This window comes from Lampetra planeri, chromosome 28, assembly GCF_965212315.1.
Source record: "Lampetra planeri chromosome 28, kcLamPlan1.2.h2, whole genome shotgun sequence".
NCBI classification, from domain to species: domain Eukaryota; kingdom Metazoa; phylum Chordata; class Hyperoartia; order Petromyzontiformes; family Petromyzontidae; genus Lampetra; species Lampetra planeri.
The window spans coordinates 3,566,474-3,585,464 of record NC_136134.1 but is presented as its reverse complement, the minus strand read 5'-3'; the positions used below and the strand labels follow the sequence as shown (position 1 = coordinate 3,585,464).

Genomic DNA, 18,991 nt, shown 5'->3' with positions numbered 1-18,991 from the left:
CCCTCACGATTTGACAGCACTGTTGGATGAGCAGTTTCATTGGTAAATGCTGCAATTTTATTCACATATGATTTAGCTGATGCATTTAAAAGAAAACGCTCAAGAAGACTGATCAATATCAGATCCTGTGATTTTTCACTGTAGCTTTTAACATGCATACACAGGACAATGCTCAAGCTCATAATATTGGAACTGTTTACTTGGCCAACCTTGCTAGATATTGAAAAAACAAAAACGTCCTCAATGCTAATAAGTCTTAGATTTTTTTAATACGAGCAATGTACCCTTTGACAATAGTTAAACTACACGCGCACACCAGCACCGCACTATTGGACCTGAACTTACTCCTTTATGGGCCTTCATCCTCATGGATTTCATGGAAACTACTCCCCCTGCTGCCGTTTATTGACGTGGCGAATTTCGTTGCTGAACTTGGAGTGAACTTAAAAGCCTCTGGCCATCAGCTCATTCGCCAGATACAGGCGAGGATGTAAGTTGATGAACGCAGAGAGCACGCACGCAACTGGCCGCTAAGTCACTTGAATCCAGAGCCTGCGGTCGTCCATGGGAAAGTTTTCATTTTAGCGCGTAAATACCAGAAGGCAGTGGAACACATTCGGAGCGTGTCATTCTGAGCGGTCGTTGACGATATTATTATTGACGTTTATGAATAACCAGCGAGGTACTGTCATCATTTCGGGCAAATCTCTCTCCCCCCCCCGTTTCCGCATTAAACCCAACACGCACACTGGAGATGATCAAGGTCACATAGCAGCGAGCGCGCCTCCACTCATGCGGCTCCTGGAGTGACGAGAGTGCGCACTGCGTATAAACGGGTGCGGCCCTCTGTCGCTCCTTTTTCCAGTAATAGCCCCGTGCAGTTGTCCACCGCGCGGGAAATGTGAAGGCGCAAAGATGAAATTACCCCACTCACACCGCTGTTGATGGAAGGGGTTGCCGCCGCTTGAGGAAGCCCTCAGAGTGACCCACTTAAGATGGTATTTGGCCTACTCTTCCACGCTGCCTAGATGTTTTGGAAGAGGTCGGGAGTGTTCGCACTTTACCCCACCGCCACCACGTGGCCTTCCCGATCGACTAACTGCGGTGTTAATGCATTTGCACTCCTGGGTGGACGGAGGCAGGGGGGATTTAATAAACTCGCCCTCTGCGTATCCACAGTGTGCTGACCCCTACACCACAGCGTTTGACCTCAATCTCTTTTTAAGTGACTGCTACCAAGAGCGTCAAGAATATTAATTAAAACGTTTGCACATGTTTACCTTTTTCTTGTATTATACTGCTGTTGGCAGCTTTCGTCACTTGAACACTATCTGAAGTTAGCAACAGTTTGTAAAAGTATGTGTGCATTACTTATGAATTCGATATTTATCACGTTATTGTATATTGATTTTATTCACACTGTTTTTTTATGTACCTTGTAAAGTATTTTATTTTGCCTGCAGTTTACCTTAGATGTCCCTGCAAAAGAAACACTATCTCAGTGGGTTATTTCCTGGTTATAAATATACGAGCTGTCTATATTTTTTATTAAGACTGCATGTTCCCTTCTATATAACAGTGTTGATTAAACATTTCAGCCGGCGTTTTGCATTGCACCAAATGAGCGACAGGACCCCAGGGTGTGATTCCCTGAGTTATTTGTGAGACCACACCTTTCCTTTCAGAATTAACCCAACGTCGTCCTTCTTCTAAAGGCCTCGTGCATAAGGGCAGATCCATGGCAGGTCCAAGCTCCCTCCTTGTATGTTATGTTTGTTCAACGTCTTTCACACCATACGTAGTCAACCGCGCCAGTCAGAGGTCCTTCACGCTCAATCTCGCTTCTCTTTCGCCTCGCAGCACCACGCTGCCGTACTGTGTTGTTCACATGGGGGTCACAGACACGCTGCGACTGAGATACCAATGTGGAGTGTGTCGGTGACGACTCTATGAAAACCAGTTGTCCTTGAGCCATCACGGGGGAATGACGTTTGAGGTGCTTTCTCTTTGCCTTCCTGAACAGTGTTTTAGGTTGTCACCATCATCATCCTTGACTATTTAAAAAAAAAGAGTTAATAGCAATAAAAAGTGATGCCCTCTTTATTAGTGAATTGTGGAAAAGTTGTTCACTGGTGCAATGCCTGTAACGCGTTACATGGTTTGGATATTCGTGCATCTAGACACCATGAGTTTTCAATCTATATTTAAAAGTGCATAGCTCCAGTAGGTTCCTAATATCGGAAGGAAGAGCATTCCAGACGGCCACAGAAGCACATCTGGAAGCGCGTGATGCAGTGACAGTCTTTGTTCGATGGTGAGCCAAAAGCTGCTGCGAGCATGACTGGAGTTCGCGTGATTGTTTATGCTCCTTGATGAGATCAGAAAGTTAATGTAGTTCATTTGTGGCACGCACTTTGTGTGTAATGAGGGCGACCTTATAATGCATTCATTCGGCAACCAGAATCCAAGGCAGCTCGGCGAGCACTGGACAGACATGTATTTTGAGCTTCGTTTGCATCGCACATAGCCAACCGTACTAATGGGGGGTGTGGGACATGGTCAGATCTTACAGTAAAAGCATTGGATAGGTTGACAGCGTAGGATGGTGCATCACTGTTGCCTTTCTCTCTCTCTCTTCTCCTCTCTCTCGTTCCTGTCAGGGCTGCGCGGCGGGAGAGGCGGGCGGTTCGTTCGAGGAGCGCATCATCGCCGTGTGCGAGCACATGATGGCTAGCGCGTGCTGGGGCAAGGCGGAGCGGCTCGTGCACGCCAAGAGCTTCCGGGGCATGACCCTGCTGCACCTGGCTGCCGCGCAAGGTTACACGCGCCTCATCCAGACGCTCATCAAGTGGAGGTACATCCTACGACGCGGGCGAGGGGGCCCCCCTCTGTTGTCACACGTCGTTGGCTCCGATGGGACGACGTGGGATACCTGCCACGGGCGTAACGGTTGGCACGCCGGGATTTGCGATCCGAGTTGGTCGCCGGTTCGATCTGCCAGCACGGCAATATAAATGGGTGCACGGCAGGTAGTTGATAGTAGGTTTGCGTGTGGTGGGGTCAAGTCTGGGTATGCCCACCGCTTCCAAGTCGTCTGGCTGGTGTTTGGAGAACCGACTGAATACCCTCCAGAGGGGCTTTCTAGGACTTCCTCTCTTGGAGGCCCTTCTGCCAGCAGTGGTGGGTCTATGCAAACATGACTCCTTGTAAAAAGGTGTCAGTTTTGTTGCCAGATTGAAGGGTAAAAAACCAATTATCATATTTTTACTGGCAAATGAGGTTCCCATAGTGTAGATGCTTGCCCCGAGCTCTCATACTCTGATGGTGCATTGTCTTTGAGTTGTGCGCCTTTTGGCGTCATCTGGTCCAACCCATGTGCGACTAGGCTCTAAGGAAAGCTGTCTCGGGTGTGGACCAATCAACTTCAAGGACAGTGCACATTATCAGAGTTATGTTCTTTTGTTTGTATTATGACTGCAGGTATTGCGGTCTATGCAAACATGACTCCTTGTAAAAAGGTGTCAGTTTTGTTGCCAGATAGAAGGGTAAAAAAACAATTATGTCTTGTTGATCTTACACAAACTGTCCGAAGCATATTGAACGTACAAATCCCATACGAAGCCGACTGAACTTGCAAACCCCAAGCTAAGCCATTGGATTTAGATGCCCCATGCCAAAGCTTAAACTCTGCAATTGACTAAAGTAAATTTGAAGTTGCATTTCCTGCGCTCAGCCTGTGTATGTGTTGCACGAACTACATTATGCTAAATGCACATTTTGAATGTGCATACCTGTCATCCCCTTACCTTATTACAGACCAATTCAGACCTTATTGGTCACCTCGTGCCCTTATAAATCTCAATGTTCATCCTACAAAGTCCCATCACAAGAGAGAAATACAAAAAATAGGCTATTTTTTTGCCCGTATTAAAATGGCTGTACGCCGTATGGACCTGAAAACTAAATTTATCTGAACAGAAATACGGGTAAACCGTATGGATTGATAGGTATGAATGTTCTTTGGTTCTTTCGGTAAAGTCACATTCCAATTGAAACATCGTGGTTTTTATTATTTTTCCTATCTACGTGACTTTACCGAAAGATCCAAAGAATATGAATTCCTGCAGTCACAATAGTTTTAAGTCAAAGGTATGAACGTGTTTCTTTCCCCCCAATCGTTCACCACCGTAATATCGTCCTCGCTCTCCTTTCAGATAAATACCTAGGGATGGGCCACGCCTTTATCGTCGCCTGTGGTGCTAAGAACCCACAAAAATAACATGCAAAGCTCGCTTAACCAACAGCAAATTTCAAACACGGATATAGTTGCAGTGTCGGTAACACATGTAATCCTGAGATTGTCGTAAAAGCTGCAGAGTGATAGGTGTTGTGTTTCATGAATAGACCCCATAGCTGTCAAGAAGGGTTAAGGCTGTGTTCCTGAAAATGTAAAAAAGGCCAAATTCCCCTTTACGAACTAAATACAAAGCCCCAGTCAGAGTCGTGGGCAAGCACAGGAACTAATTGCCATTTATTTTAGTTGAGTGCCCCTTTACAAAGAAGGAATGGGAAGAGATTGCAATCTGTAAAGTGGCCTTTACATGAAATTTGGCCCTTGCATCTTAAATTAATTGTCGTACATTTTATTGAAAGTTCTATAAATGTTTCCTCAAATATAGATGATCATATTCTGAGAACTAAACTTTAACAGCAAATATTAAAATAATTTTCAGAATTTGTATTGGAAATGTCTAAACTTAGTGGCTAATTAAAACTAACAGGTTTTCTTTTAATACCGTCACTGGAGAGGAAAGATTCATCTTTCCGTTTCTGCCGCCTGGCCATCTTCAGTAAGAACAGATAGAGTAGACGAAGCCTGTCTTAGAGAAAGGCACTTAATTATCGGCTGTGCACAATTTCACAACATGCGTGTAAAGTTCAAAACACGAGCTCATAAATAAAATCCTGGTGTTGGAAAATGCCTTCGATGCGTTACAATTATTTTCAGTCCACGAACTTTGCGAAAAATCTGTCTTTGTAATACAAAAGGCAAACATTTTCAACCTCTGCACCCATTATAAACCCTGCAAATTCACTTGTGCTGGTACTCAAAATCAAACATCAGGGGTCATCTTTTACTTTAATGACTGTGATGAAGTGGGTACGGCGCTAGAGGTTTACAATACGAACACATTATTTTCACAAGTCATACAGCTGTAGTCCCTTTGCACCAACACACGGTGGGCTTCAGTGAAACACTTGTGACAAGCTGTGCCAACAAATTATACGCGTGTCCTGCAAACGGCGAAATGTGCCGGTTAAAGAGCATTGCCATGTAAGCAACTGTCTCTTCAAAATGATCACCGTTCCTTATTTGTGCCGGTGCTGTTTGTGGACTGAACGTGTCAGATTTATTGTATACGTGATGGCTAATGCGCACTTTGGCACTGGCGCGTCATTGCTCATCGCCATTAAAGCCAGTTGTAAAAAAAATACATCGTGCATTAAGAAGTTAAAAAGGAATCAATCTATAACGCACAACAAACATGATTTGAGTCCCTTTTAGATATGACTGACTCTCTTGTGAACCTAATTGTAAATGTACCGCCGTGAAATAACATCCCTCCGCTGAGTTACAGCGTTTGTTGCCGTAATAGTCCATGAAAAGTTATCCTCTGGGACGGGTGCATTGACCGAGAGCAGCATCGCTCTTTCTTGGCACACGCATTCTTTTGGGCAGAAGCTGCCCCACTTGTTTTGACAATGTAAAATGTGTCTACCGTTCACGCCAACGCAGTGGACTCTTCATCCGAGAACGTGCTGCTTCCTTTGTCCAGGTCCCACCACACGGAGAGCATCGACCTGGAATTCGAAGTGGATCCTCTCAACGTCGACCATTTCTCCTGCACTCCCCTGGTGTGTGAATTTTGTTGTTTCGTTGTTGCACTCAACCGTCACTCATGCCGTTGCAATCGATTAATGATCGAGGCTATTCAATTATTGTACGTAGCTGGGGTTGCCCGTATTCTGGCAGGGAACAAGCCCTAGAATGAGATGTATCAACCTAGCCAATTCTGTAGAGAGAGTGTTAACAGTGTATGAATAAAATGTTACGTTATCAAAGTTAACTTGTATGAATCACTCCTGAGTAAATACCCATATATTTATATTGTAGCACCGTGCATGCAGCATATACGCAGTAAAATGAAGACATTTATAGCAAATAGCACTAAACGCCCAAATAGCACTTGGTGCAATGCTACGAATACAATGCCATTTATAGGGTTTATTTTCTTGCCCTAAGGTTTGTGTGTACAAGCGAGCAGATTAAATGAGCATTGAGACATGGAAGTATTTTTTTTTATTCTTGGAGAAGACAATGTTTTGTCCTTGTTGAAGCAGAGCAGATTTGTGAGGCTGTGTGTTGTTGTTGGTTATATTGATCGACTAACGACATACAATCGACATTTAAAACCCCCATTGTGTCATGTTGTCTGTTGAACTCTGTATAACCTAAAGGCACGCCACCCCACTCATTCACTGTGCTGGCCTTCATAGGTGCCTCGCTAGCAGCACAAGCCCCCCAAACAGTCCGTTAAGACTATACGGGGATCTTTTCTCTTTGTGTGTCTATGTTGACGAGTGCAGTTTTTCATCATAGCAGGTGCAGCCCTATACTGATCAAAGTGCATTGCCATTTGAAAATAAATGTGGATAAAAAGATGTAAGTAGCCACGCGACTCCTTTTTTCCCTGGAAAAATTGGAGGGAATAGGAAGCTACTCCACTTTACGTTAAGTAAAATTAAAAAAAGCAAAATAGGCATACATAAAATAGGACAGTGCGTGGATCTGGTAGGTCCCATGGTTAATAGCCACACCACCGCCCTCATGCCCTGTGCCGGCCTTCATAGGTGCTCGCTAACAGCACTTGCCCCAACAGCCTCTGTGTCGGCTAAACAGGGAATGTTTGTCTTTGTCTAACTTAAAGTGATGCCACACTTTCACTACTCTTTGGTTCTTTCGGTAAATTCTAGATTTGAAGCTTTCGTGACTGCAAGGAATTCATATTCTTAGGTTTTTTCGGTAAAGTCACGTAGGTAAAACATTAAAATTAATAAAAGTAAAATAAAATAAAAATCACGACGTTTCGGAGGCAACACAAGCTGTGACGGTTCCATCTTTCGGTAAAGTCACGTAGGTAGAAATAATATACGCTCCAAGCCTGGTGGTGTTTCATTCAGACGCTGTCTTTCCGACAGACCTGTTCTTCACCTGAGGACGGCTGCTTGCGTTGTGGCCGAAACGTCGTGAGAATTATTTATTATGTTTTATTTTTATTATTTTATTATTTCCCTTCTACGTGACTTTACCGAAAAAAACCAAGAAGATGAATCCCTGCAGTCACGAAAGCTTTAAATCGAAATATAAAATAAATCACGACGTTTCGAACGCAACACAAGCGCCCGTCTTCAGGTAAAAATCGCGACAGCTGCGATGTCTGCTGCGAGCAGCACGATGTCAGACAATGCGTGCGTCACATCATACTTGTGAAAAATTATGGTTTGCTATTTGTGCCTGCTATGTGGAAACGAAATGATCATGTTTTAATTTGAGCTCATGGACCAAATAGAATTCTACAAACAGGACAGATAGACATATATAGAAGATGCAAACGAGACAGTAAAAATTATATTCTTGATTTGACTCTGCATCCTGGACCGTGAAAAATTCGACATTGCTCGTGTGTGGAGTGAGGGAGTTAGTGGATAAGTATTTGGCTCGTGGGCAAGCATGGGTTGTTTTTTGGAGGGTTGTTGGGGAGATAGGAGGTACTTATTTATTTTGTTTTTAGCTGTCATGTTTCCCAAGACGGTCACTGCATCGCCGCACTTTCAGATGTGCTTTTGCGGCCGTCTGGAATGCCTCTTCCTTCCGATGTTAGAAAAACACTGGAGCTATGCACTTTTAAATCGTCTAGATGGAAAACTCGTTTCTTGAGAACTGATTTTTGTATTTTAGTTTGTTGTCCTTACCCCGCACCTCTGATTAGCATGGTTGGCTACGTACGGTGCGTAAGAAGTTCAACATACATACATAAAATTGCCAGCATCTTGACAAACCAGTACGCCCAGTCCTTAACTCAAACGTTTCCTTTTTCATCGGATCATCGAGGTACTTGAAAAATACAATATAGTATTTCATGGAAAGTTCAATCATGTGTTTTGTTCATTAGCATGTGCCAATTGAAGTGGGTGCAATTCAAATATAACCTTAACCCAAGGCGTCCAATGTTCACACGCCATGGTCCCTTGAGTCGTAGGAACCCTAATAATCGAACGTGCGTTTTGCATCTGCACAGTATTACATTGTTGAGTTTGTGTAGCTATTGTAGTAATCTCTATCTAGCATTATTTAAATTTAGAATCATTCCTCTGAGTCAATCCAGGCTACTTCGAAAACTTTTTCTCACGTCATGGTGGCCAAAATCTGGCTCAGTGCGGATAGAGGTGTTTCTGTTAAGCTCTTGAAAAGGAACTTCCCAGCGGCACTGATTTTGTAAAATAATTCCGTCTTCACACGCGATGCGTGTGTATGTGTGCGCACACATGTGGGGAGCGGCAGTGTCGAAGTTAGCGTGCTGCGCTGCGAACCCGGGACCCCGAGTTTGATTCCCACTCGCAGCCACTGCCAGTGACGATTATCTGAACCGATCCTGGGCTTCCCCTCGGATGACTTAGCCTCCAATGAGTACGTGGTGCAATGTGTAAACATGGCTACTAGGGAGACAAAGGCGGCGAGGTGTGGTACTGGCCACCCACCCCACCGGGTACCGTGCTTGCCTTCATATGTGCTGTTCGCTAACAGCACTTGCTCCAACAGTGTGTTAAGGTTATGAGGCAGATCTTTGTCTTTTTTTTGTGCGGGCAAGTAAAGGAATTCTGCTTAGTGATGGCATGGCAGTCATACCAACGCAGCGTTCACTTCCTCTTTGTGATGAAATGGCATTTGATTGTTATCTGAACGTCATCAACAGGCTGTTGCAATATCAGCATGTCCACTTTATTGTCACATTCCAACATGAGCAATGGAATGACTCGTGTGTTGGTGTGGTTTTATGTTACAGGTTTATATTAATCATTGTTGTCAAAGACAACTAGTTGAATGGTGCTCCTGTCCTACAGGTGTTCATGCACACGTCTAACTATATTTTAGCACTTACATCAAACCTAGTTTCCATAGGTGCTCACCGGCACACTCCGGCTCAGGTATAATAGCGGAGCATGTTGGTGACCACCATGTGCTTTTGCGGCCGTCTGGAACGCTTTTCCTTCCGATGTTAGGAAGATTGACAAACTAATTTCTTTAGAACTGCTTTTTGTGTTAGTTTGTTGTCCTTTGCCCGCATCTCCAATTGGCACGGTTGACTGTATGGTGCGAAAGAAGTTCAACATTCATACATACATATAAGCAAACCCCCTTCACCATAATCAGCGTGGATTGGTGAAGGCGAGACGCATAGACGTGGGGGCATAGTACAGTACAACACGGATTTTTTTTCTGCGCTGCCCTCTGCTGACCACCGCGTAGACATTCTGCACGCGTGTACCCCACACAAAACGGGAGATTTTATTCCCGCATGCTTGCCAATGTCCACGATGCCCTTCACAAGACAAGCGTCTGTCGGAATGGGCACGATGTGAAAGTCGTTTGCGTGACGCCGCCGTGTCTTTCCGCGCAGATGTGGGCGTGCGCCTTGGGCCACGTCGACGCGGCGGTGGTGCTGTACCAATGGAACAGCCGGGCCCTCTCCATCCCGGACTCGCTGGGCCGCCTGCCCCTGAGCGTGGCTCACGCACGCGGACACGTCCGTCTGGCCGCGTGTCTCGACGAGCTGCAGAGGCAGCAGGGGGTGGACGCCAGGTAAGGGCCAAGCACGGGGGGCTTTAGCGTAACCCGTGCGCTACCGGAAAAGGCTAAGAGGCGGCCCTGCAAATACTCACTCGCTGCACTGCTGGCGGAAGGGCCTCCACTGGAGGCAAGACCCTTAGTGCCCCTCTGGAGGGGATTTGGCCTACTCTTCCATGCTAGTCAGAGGTTAGACTATCCCCCAATTAGCCCACCACACGTGACCTGCCGATCGACTGGCTGTGGTGTTACCTGCTTAAACTGCTGGGTGGGCATAGGTGGGGGGGGATAATTTATGAGAGTGATCCAAAAACATCTGGATTGCAAGTCCTGTGTGCTAACCATCACACCACAGCAGAAACGCATACACAACAGCAAAATGTGGTAGTGCACAGCTTAGATGTGTGTAGAGTACAATAGTCGATCATATGCTACTATTTGTAAATGTGCACTGCAGCCATATAACAATTTTTTTTTTATTTTACAAGGTAAGTCCCCACTGAACTATTTCGCTCTTTTTCCAGAAACGACCTGGCCACAAATGATAGCTCAACAAAGTGGCTTATCAAGTGGGAATTTATAGCAGCCAAATACTCTAAACGCGTGTTTCTAAATATGGAGGGAAAAGACCGGTGGACCCGGAGAAAAATCCATGCCACGATGGGGAGTAAGAACATGCAAACTCCAAATATATAGGCGAACCCACGACCTCGTGTCACCGTGGCACCCCTGCGAGAGCCAAGATTAATGACTTTTACCAGTACTACTGAGGAGACCCTCAAGATTTTATACCAGTGTGAACATTTCAATTGCTTTGAATGATGCCAATGAAGCTTGAATGCAAACTAGCACTCTTCATGTTCCCTAGGAGTCTGCTGGGATTCCGAGAAATTATAAAGGACTACCATCTGGCTTGGAGCCCAGTGTGTAAATAATGAGTGGGGAGAACAGGATATACCGGTCATAACTTGACGAACAAATTTGTTTCGTGGGCTGGGCTCTGGCACACAAGTTGGCACAGTCACCTCACCACAAGCCTTGTGGCTTTCATGCTAGCAAATAATAAATGTGAGATGGCTTTCCCTGTGGTGTACATTTTTCTCACGCATTTGTCCTTTCAAACCATGAACCACACGCAGCGTCGTTTGCCTGCTCTTTCGTGTGATGGCAATAGGTTCAGGAGGCCAAATGCCAATGTCGAGGTCTGCTCCATCCTAACGATAAGGCATCAGGAAAAAGAGTTTAACTTTTCCCTCGTCCTTTGACGGAGCGTAGACTACAGCAGTTTACTTATATAGTGCGTAGTTTAAGGTCACACTCATGTCACACGAAGTGCTTGCCACGAATCAACCGAAATACCTTGCTGATCTAATCAGGGAACATAAACCAGCATCCTTGCAGGGGTGACTTTTCGCTGGCCATCGAATAAAGATAGTCACTGCATTGCACGCTTTCAGATGTGCTTCTGCAGCCATCTGAAACGCTCTTTCTTCCGATATAGAAAGCCACTGGGGCTATGCACTTTTAAACGTAGATTGAAAAGAATTTCTCTAGAACTGCTTTTTGTGTACTCATACTCTTAGGTTTTCTTTTTGTGTGTTTAGTTTGTTCTTCTTCCCCCGCACCTCCGATTAGCATTGATGGCGACATACGTTGCGAAAGACGTTCAACGTACGTACATACATATGTAGTGAATCACTTTGGAGACACTAGTTAGGAGGCAACAACGTTTATTCTAGACTATATAACACCGTTACACACGGGGACTACAATATGCCTATCTCTTACACACCGTTACACACGGGATAACTATAAACGGGTCAGAGTAGCCAACGTGCTGTCTGACCCACGACGTTGGGAACGGAGACAGGAAGACGAAGGCATAGCACCTGCAGAGAACCCCGATCTTTGATCGGGGCTTCCCTTTTATCTCTCTCGGCGCGGCCTAGCTCTGCCCTCGGCGCGCCCCCTTCGGGAACATTCCCGAAGGTTCCAGGCCACCTTGCACGTGCCACCTGCCCGGCTCCACCCTTAACCACGTCCCCTTCAGGAACTCTCTCCAGAAGATTCCCGACTACACTTCCCGTGTCCCCTCGATCACCTTTGCCCCCACATTCCTCACCCCGGCCCATCGCGTGTTTCACTCGAGGCCGGGGTGACTCGTCCTCATGTGCCCCCTTCTGCCAGCAGCCCGCACCACGCTCCCTCGTGACCAATTACATGGCATTCACTCGCTGTGCTGGCGGAGTGCCTGCTATCCCCTACTCTGTCGGTAGGACTCATCAGCCTCTCTCGGCTAGCACCCAGTGCCACGCACGCTAGCGACCCACTGTGTGGTACTGCATGGTGTGCTCGCCTCTACGCCCATATTTCCTCATTCTACTGTAATTAGAGCTACGCGCTGTAGTGATCCATTCTATATCACTACACATACATAGTATGAGTTGCATGGCCACAATCGCACTGCATTTATTGGCTTATGTTTAATGTCTACATTGATGGAGGAGATTGAAACCATATGCGGTATTAATCGGGTGTACTTGTTCAGTTGTCACCGGTGCCACAACAAACGCCTAATCACAATTGTTTATCGCTTCACCTTTCTATTATAAAGTTATTCGTTTGCATCACTTATATTAAGAATTGCATACATTGTCAAAAATATTTCGTAAGTGTTTGCTGTCGGGTTTCATTTTCTGAAAACATGAAAATCCTTGACAGCTTTTAAAGCCATTGCTGGTTGTAGATAAATCATGTTTATAAAAAAAAAGACATCAGCAATTGATTGGATCTATACCGGTTTCATCACAGCCCTTTATGTGGGGTTGTAAATCGCACTGTGAACAATAGTGCTCTTTGAATGGGGAAAAGAAATCCGTTGCTATTTTGGTAAAATTTATGTTTAAAATAAAAAAAACTTTATCTTTCATTAATGGCTTGCCAAGATCCACCTTGTTGAGTCAACATCACCACTGCGGCTCAATAATCTTACTGAAAATCTGCGGTGAATTTTCTCGGACCAATCACAAAAGTAGAGCAGGGCGTCAAGGTATAAGAGCGTGAGATCGTAACAATGGTGGCATCGTCTTTAATTATCTGGGGGTGGGTGGCGGGGGGGCTATGCACCTGATTTCCTCATCAGATCTAGAGAAGCTCGGGCAGGTTATTGTTTGGATAGGTGCTGTGCATAATAGGCGTTATAGGCCACGGCTGTGGGGGCTCAGCTATTGCGCGGCAGACAGCAGTGAAGCAAAATCCACCGCTGTATTGTAATTCTGTGGTGCCACGTCTATAAACCCTGCCTTCACCAACCTGCACTTACCAACGTGGTGAAGTATGGTCAAGTGACCCCCCCCCCCCGCCGACCCGCATGACTTGGGGATGCCCATGTCAAGCAGAGGATTGACAATAGAGATACGTCTGTACAGCTCTACTTGAGAACCCATGTCATCTTGCTTGTCGGATTAGAAGCATATAGTTCCGATTATATGCTTCTAATTGAAGCTTGAATAACGACACACACACATATTACTCTTGACCTAAAATGCTTGACGAAACCAACCTAAGGTAGTGATTGATATCTTTCATTATTGGACGTGGCAATACTTTCAATGGACACATATTTAACAAGAGAACACTGCTTGTAGTTTCGTGTATTGTTTTATTTCACTGATGCTGAAAAAAATGCACCATGGATCTGGTCAATTATTTTTATATAACCGAGAGGACATTGTGCAAGAAAGTCTTATCAGGGGTTACCTTTGAGCTCCATAGAGAGAATTCAATGAACATGGAGAAGGATTTTATCACAGAGATGAACACATACCCTAATAATAATAATCGTAATGGGCAAATGGAAACAGGGGCGTTCCATAGCTCCGATGGGAAATCAGAAGGGATGCATCTAAACAGCAACAGCAGCAGATGGCAATCATTTTTCACATTAAGGTAAGTGTATGAGCTAAGGCAGTTTAAGTGCCGATGTTTTTTTGCCAACCAAACATACATTTGAGTTGCTCTTGACTCCATGCGATAAAATATTCACTGTCATATAAATATGTTTTCTTGATTGTATGCATAAGTAACATCTCTGCAAACTCCAAAAAGTACCGATTTCCAGAAACCTCATCGGTAGCTTGTATCCCCATGTCCTCGTGACAACAAAACTCAGGGAAACTCAGGTTTCGGGTTAACACACAACAGCAGGCAAGATAAGGGTGGCCAGTCTATTGGCTGGCAAACCTTCACATGCCACAGGGTGACCTTGGTGCCCACAGATGGTGTGTCACTCATAGGTGTGTGTGGGGCACTTGCAGGTGGGGAGCGGTGGCACAGCCAACACCAGTGACGATTATCTGAACCGGCCCTTGGCCTCCCCTAGGCTGACTCGGCCTCAAATGAGTACCTGGTGGCAATGTCTAAACATCGCCACTGGGGATATAAAGGCGGCCGGGCGTGGTGCTGGTCACCCATCCTCTCATGTGCCACAGTGTCAGCCTTCATAGGTGCTGCTCGCTAATGGTACTTTCCCCAACAGTCTGTTTAAGGCTACACGTGGGGACCTATTTATCTTCGCGTGGCGTGTGTTGTCTCTGCAGGCCACCGCACAGGGTGGAGGCCCCTGGGCGTGGGGACAGTGGCTCCACAGTCTGGAGCACGGGCACCAGCACTCAGGACTCCCTTGGGGTGCCGTCTCCCTCTTTCTCTCAGCTGTCGACGAGCCCAGACACGGGTAAGTCTGCTCGCTCGGAGCCCCTACCCATTCGCTTCTTTCTGCCCCCGTTTGCTTTCGAGCTGATTCGCGTGATGCCTCAGTGTCACGTTCATCATCGCATGGGTGGCTCAAAAAGTTTACGGTGTAAAAATACACGCAGTTTTTTTTATCGTTAATACTTTATATATGAGTTGTTGTTTTTTTACAAAAAGAAAATGCTAGATTATTCCTCATAGCTATGTCATCTTTTGTATTTACTAGCTCTTAGTTTATCCATTAACTTCCACTGTTGCGTCAGGCACGTGGGTGTTATTTTGCCACGCTCTCCCATATTAAATTATTTCAGCACTCTCCTCTCTTAAGATGTGCGGCCATCGCATTCACAATGTTCAATGACCTGGTGAGAACAGAGTCGAGTGGGAGGGCTATTAGCGATGAAGGAAATTGACTCACTCCTGCGTGTGATGTCACGTCTCACGTGACTAAGAGCGATGCACTTGTCGTGGACGAGAAGCCTTGAGTGTTGCCTGGGGGGCCGTACCTTGTGACCTTTGTAGTATTTCCTCAATTGTTTTGGACGTGGGCTTCAAGTCCTCTGAGCCACACCAATCAACCACCTTTGTATTTCATTGGCTTCACTTGGACGTCCGTTTGCAATAACGATGCCACACATGTTTTTAGCTTCATAGAATTACTATTGATATTTTCATTGATGTTTCTTGTTGTGTTACGTTTTTTGTGTGGTGAGTAAAATCATATATATTTGATATATATGAAGGCCATTCTACTCGGCTAGATTAGCTTTTTTTATTGTGTTTTTTTGCAGTGAAGTAAAAACAGCACGTTTTAATAATGGGTTTGCTTAGTTTAAATAATATATTAATTCCATGGGGGGGAATAATGAAAATGCATGAGGAAATATGCCAGTAGTTTGGTAAAGTTGGTCTTGAACATCACATTTAAAGTCCATCAGCCTATTAGTGCTTCAGACCAAAATTATCCAAGCAGGATTTTATTTCAGCAAAAGAAAACGCTCGATCGGTTTTGACATTCTCAGTCTCATCAGCAGACTCACGCTTGTTAAAACAACAAATGCTGCTGGGTTACCAAATGATATTGACAAGAGCACTCCATGAAAACTCTGGGGTGCACTTCGCAAGTATAGCACTGTGGCGCAAACTCACCGCCGGCCTTTCTCGCTCGTGACTCGCCCTCAGGCCTGAGCGTGCTCAGCAGCTCGGTGTCATCACCGACAATCTCGGACACGCGGAGCCCACTCTCTACACACTCGTCCCACGGTTCCCCCGAGCAGGACTCCCCGCTGCCCAGCCCCGACGTGGCCACCTCGCAGGCCTTCGTCTCCCCAATCCCCGCCTTCCCGTCGAGCCGCAGCGACCCCCTGCCCTTCGCCACCGACCGAAGCGGCCCTCCGACCGCGGGCGTCTTTGCGGTGAGCGCCACCCCGCTGCCCGCCAACGGCGCCACTGCCGCCGCCACCACCGGCGGCTTCGCGAGTCGGCCGTCCGGCGCCCCATCGCAGCGGGACGAGGAGATGGAGGTGTCGTCCGACACGAGCGCCCAGGCGCAGGCGCCCGTCTTCCTGTTCCCCATGGCACCCGCGAGCGCCGCGCGAGAGCTGGAGCGCGGTTCGGCCCAGCGGGAGGCGGCGGAGAGGGAGATGGCGGAGGCCGAGCTGCTGTCCTACAGCGAGAACCTAGAGAACGAGGCATACCTCCCGGCCATGGAGGTGCTCCAGGTACGACTCGGCTGCTGTGCGGTTGTGATGAGAGCCCAGCGCCGGCTTGCTTGGACGTGTGTTGTTTAAACTCGTTTGTTTAGAACATGTGTACACCGCGTACACCGGCGTTTGATTGCTTTGGTTACTTTTTAGCGATTCCACTGCTTTGTTGCTTTTCCAGTGGTACAAAAAACTAAAATTACCACCCCCCCCCCCCCCCCCCGTATAGCCTTAAGGTCAGCACGTCACACGAGGGCATGGGTGGCCGGCACCATGCCCAGCTGCCTTTATCTCCCAAGTAGCATTGTTTTATTGGTCATGAGCGGGAAACAAACTCAGGTTGTCGGGTTTGTGGCGCTTCGCGCTAACCGCTCTACCACCTCCCCCCCTCCCCCCCAAGTGGTACATTACAGTGCTGCACAAATAACAACAACATAGTCGTTATTAACACTGGCATAAATTGGAAGCATTATATACGACAGACGACATTCTGGACAGCGGTCCTTTTATAGCAGAGGGATAATTCATAATTTTCCAAAACATTGATGGTTATTATTGCCTCTCGAGGGCAGCGTCAATTACGAGTGTGTTAAGATTCGTTCTTTCAGCTACGGTTCAAACAGGAGATGCCCATCATCGGCTGAGTAACAACGCATCCCGCCATGAGATTGCCTTCCAAATGTGACGCTGCTTGGGGTTCGCTCAGTGTCTCATTGATTGATTTAATTACATTCAGTGGCATGACAATAGGAGCTTTGAAACATGTTAGGTCTGTGAATGCTCTTAAACTTAAGAAGTAATGGATACAATTTTGCTACACAACCAGCACCCTATGGAGCCTTCAGAGGAAGAATAGCAAGTTACACGTGCACTTCGATATAATTAATGCCGCCGTGTTAAAAATGTACTCTCAAGGCAATTGCACACTGTGCCCTCGCAGGTGGACATGATAACGCTGGCCGAGCAAATAATACAGGCCACTCCGGAGAGGATCAAGCAGGAGAACTTCACACCCATGGACTCCCCCCTCCGAGAAAGGCAGGGAAACCACGCCATCAACCAAACCATGGCCTGGCTCGCTGGCTACCTAGGGGACGTCGACCACCTGCCCAACCTATCCCAGCACAGGTGACAGCTGGCTTTAGTCTGCAGCACAGGCAGAGGCTAGGCTGGATTATGTAGCTTATTGAGCGAATATCTGCTCTCCTGTGGCATTGTTGCTCTTGTAAACTGTGCCTCCTCTTAAGCTTTAGACATTATCAAGGTATGCTTAGAATCCAGGGGCAGATTTAGTTTGTCTCTTGTGTGCCTCGGGCATTTCCATTGTACCCGAAGGATTCTCATAGTGCCTTGAGTTGAAAGTCTGAGCCTTGTGTATTAACACTAAATCCTTAGATTCCTCATGCCGCCTTAGACTGGATTTTGGTGCTTTGGCCATTTCTGATGACTTATAACAGAAAAATGCTAAGAATCTGAGTTTCTGAACCTTGGGCATTAACAATAAAGCCATACAATTCTAAAAGTTCCTAACTGTTGCTCTCTGTGCCTGAGCATTTTTACAATACATGTTTAAAATGCTAAGTCTGCCTGTCCCTGGTTCTCTTTGTGTCACAATTTATGATTGAACGTTATAATTTATATTATTATTTGTGAAGTAATATGGAAAAAAGTCCACTTCCTTCTGCGTTTTTCCATATTGCCTTTGATGACCGTGTTGATTAAGGTTGACTGCAACTCACACACTGTGAGCTGGCACTGAACACATTTGGCACACACACACAGCACACAGCCTGCATTGCATGTACTCTTAATTGCTCAGTGATGATTATTCAAACATTTCAATGTATGACTCCTATTTATATGCAAGTTTCCAATATTTGTTCTATTTTGAGTTATATTTTATATTTTAGAGCAACAGTGAACTGGCAGTAACTGCCGAGTGTTGTGCTTTGATTGCCAGAGAGCCGGCTTTTGGCGATGATAGCTCTGTTCCTGTCTTCACCTAGTCATTTATCTCAATTACCCAGGCATACCATTGGTCATGTGTCATCACTATGGGAAGTGGATCAACTTGTTCCTGGCAGTCCAAATCCAAAATTTGAATACAAAAAAAAATGATTTGATTAAATTCATTGATGAAGACTGTGAAATATTTCAGAGATTAAATGGAAAAGGAATTGTAGTCCCTCCGACATAATAGTTTTGGTGCCCTGATTTTTCAGGAACTAGCCAGGTGGCTCAGCACCTCGCAATCGGAAAGGTTGCGAGTTCAAATACGGGTTGGTGCATTGACTCAACCCATCAATCCCCCCGGAGTTCATAAAAGTCTTACCACTTTGTGGTGAAGTCAACAGTGGTTGTTCTCTGGAGATACTTGCACCCCACTGTGGAATTTATAATTTCTACTACCTGGTTCATGGGTTGTAAACGAGAGGTGAGCGCCACCGTAATGCTAATTTTTCTTGCCTAAGCAGTGTGCAGTACCAGCCTCAATGCACCCCAAACGATGCCATCTATGATACCCTGCCCATGGTGATCTGCTGCTATACCAGCGGAGCACAAGCCTTGTGCAGCAATACGGTCAGCACAGTTTCACCAGTGTCTCCGGCCCCAAGACCTGGACCCGGTTACC

At 46.0% G+C, this 18,991-nt stretch overlaps 1 protein-coding gene across 6 annotated transcripts in view; it reads left to right on the top strand.

Moving 5' to 3' along the window:
• LOC144728326 (calmodulin-binding transcription activator 1-like) overlaps nt 1-18,991 on the top strand; it is a 630,428-nt gene that overhangs the window by 569,728 nt on the left and 41,709 nt on the right. For 5 of the 6 annotated variants that reach the window (XM_078607684.1, XM_078607683.1, XM_078607681.1 and 2 more), the window contains 6 exons: nt 2,661-2,854; nt 5,838-5,916; nt 9,741-9,922; nt 14,506-14,639; nt 15,839-16,377; nt 17,300-17,487. In XM_078607684.1, coding sequence (XP_078463810.1) covers nt 2,661-2,854; nt 5,838-5,916; nt 9,741-9,922; nt 14,506-14,639; nt 15,839-16,377; nt 17,300-17,487 — 1,316 coding nt within the window. The remainder of the gene's footprint in view (nt 1-2,660; nt 2,855-5,837; nt 5,917-9,740; nt 9,923-14,505; nt 14,640-15,838; nt 16,378-17,299; nt 17,488-18,991) is intronic. The other variant, XM_078607685.1, reaches the window with a different exon arrangement.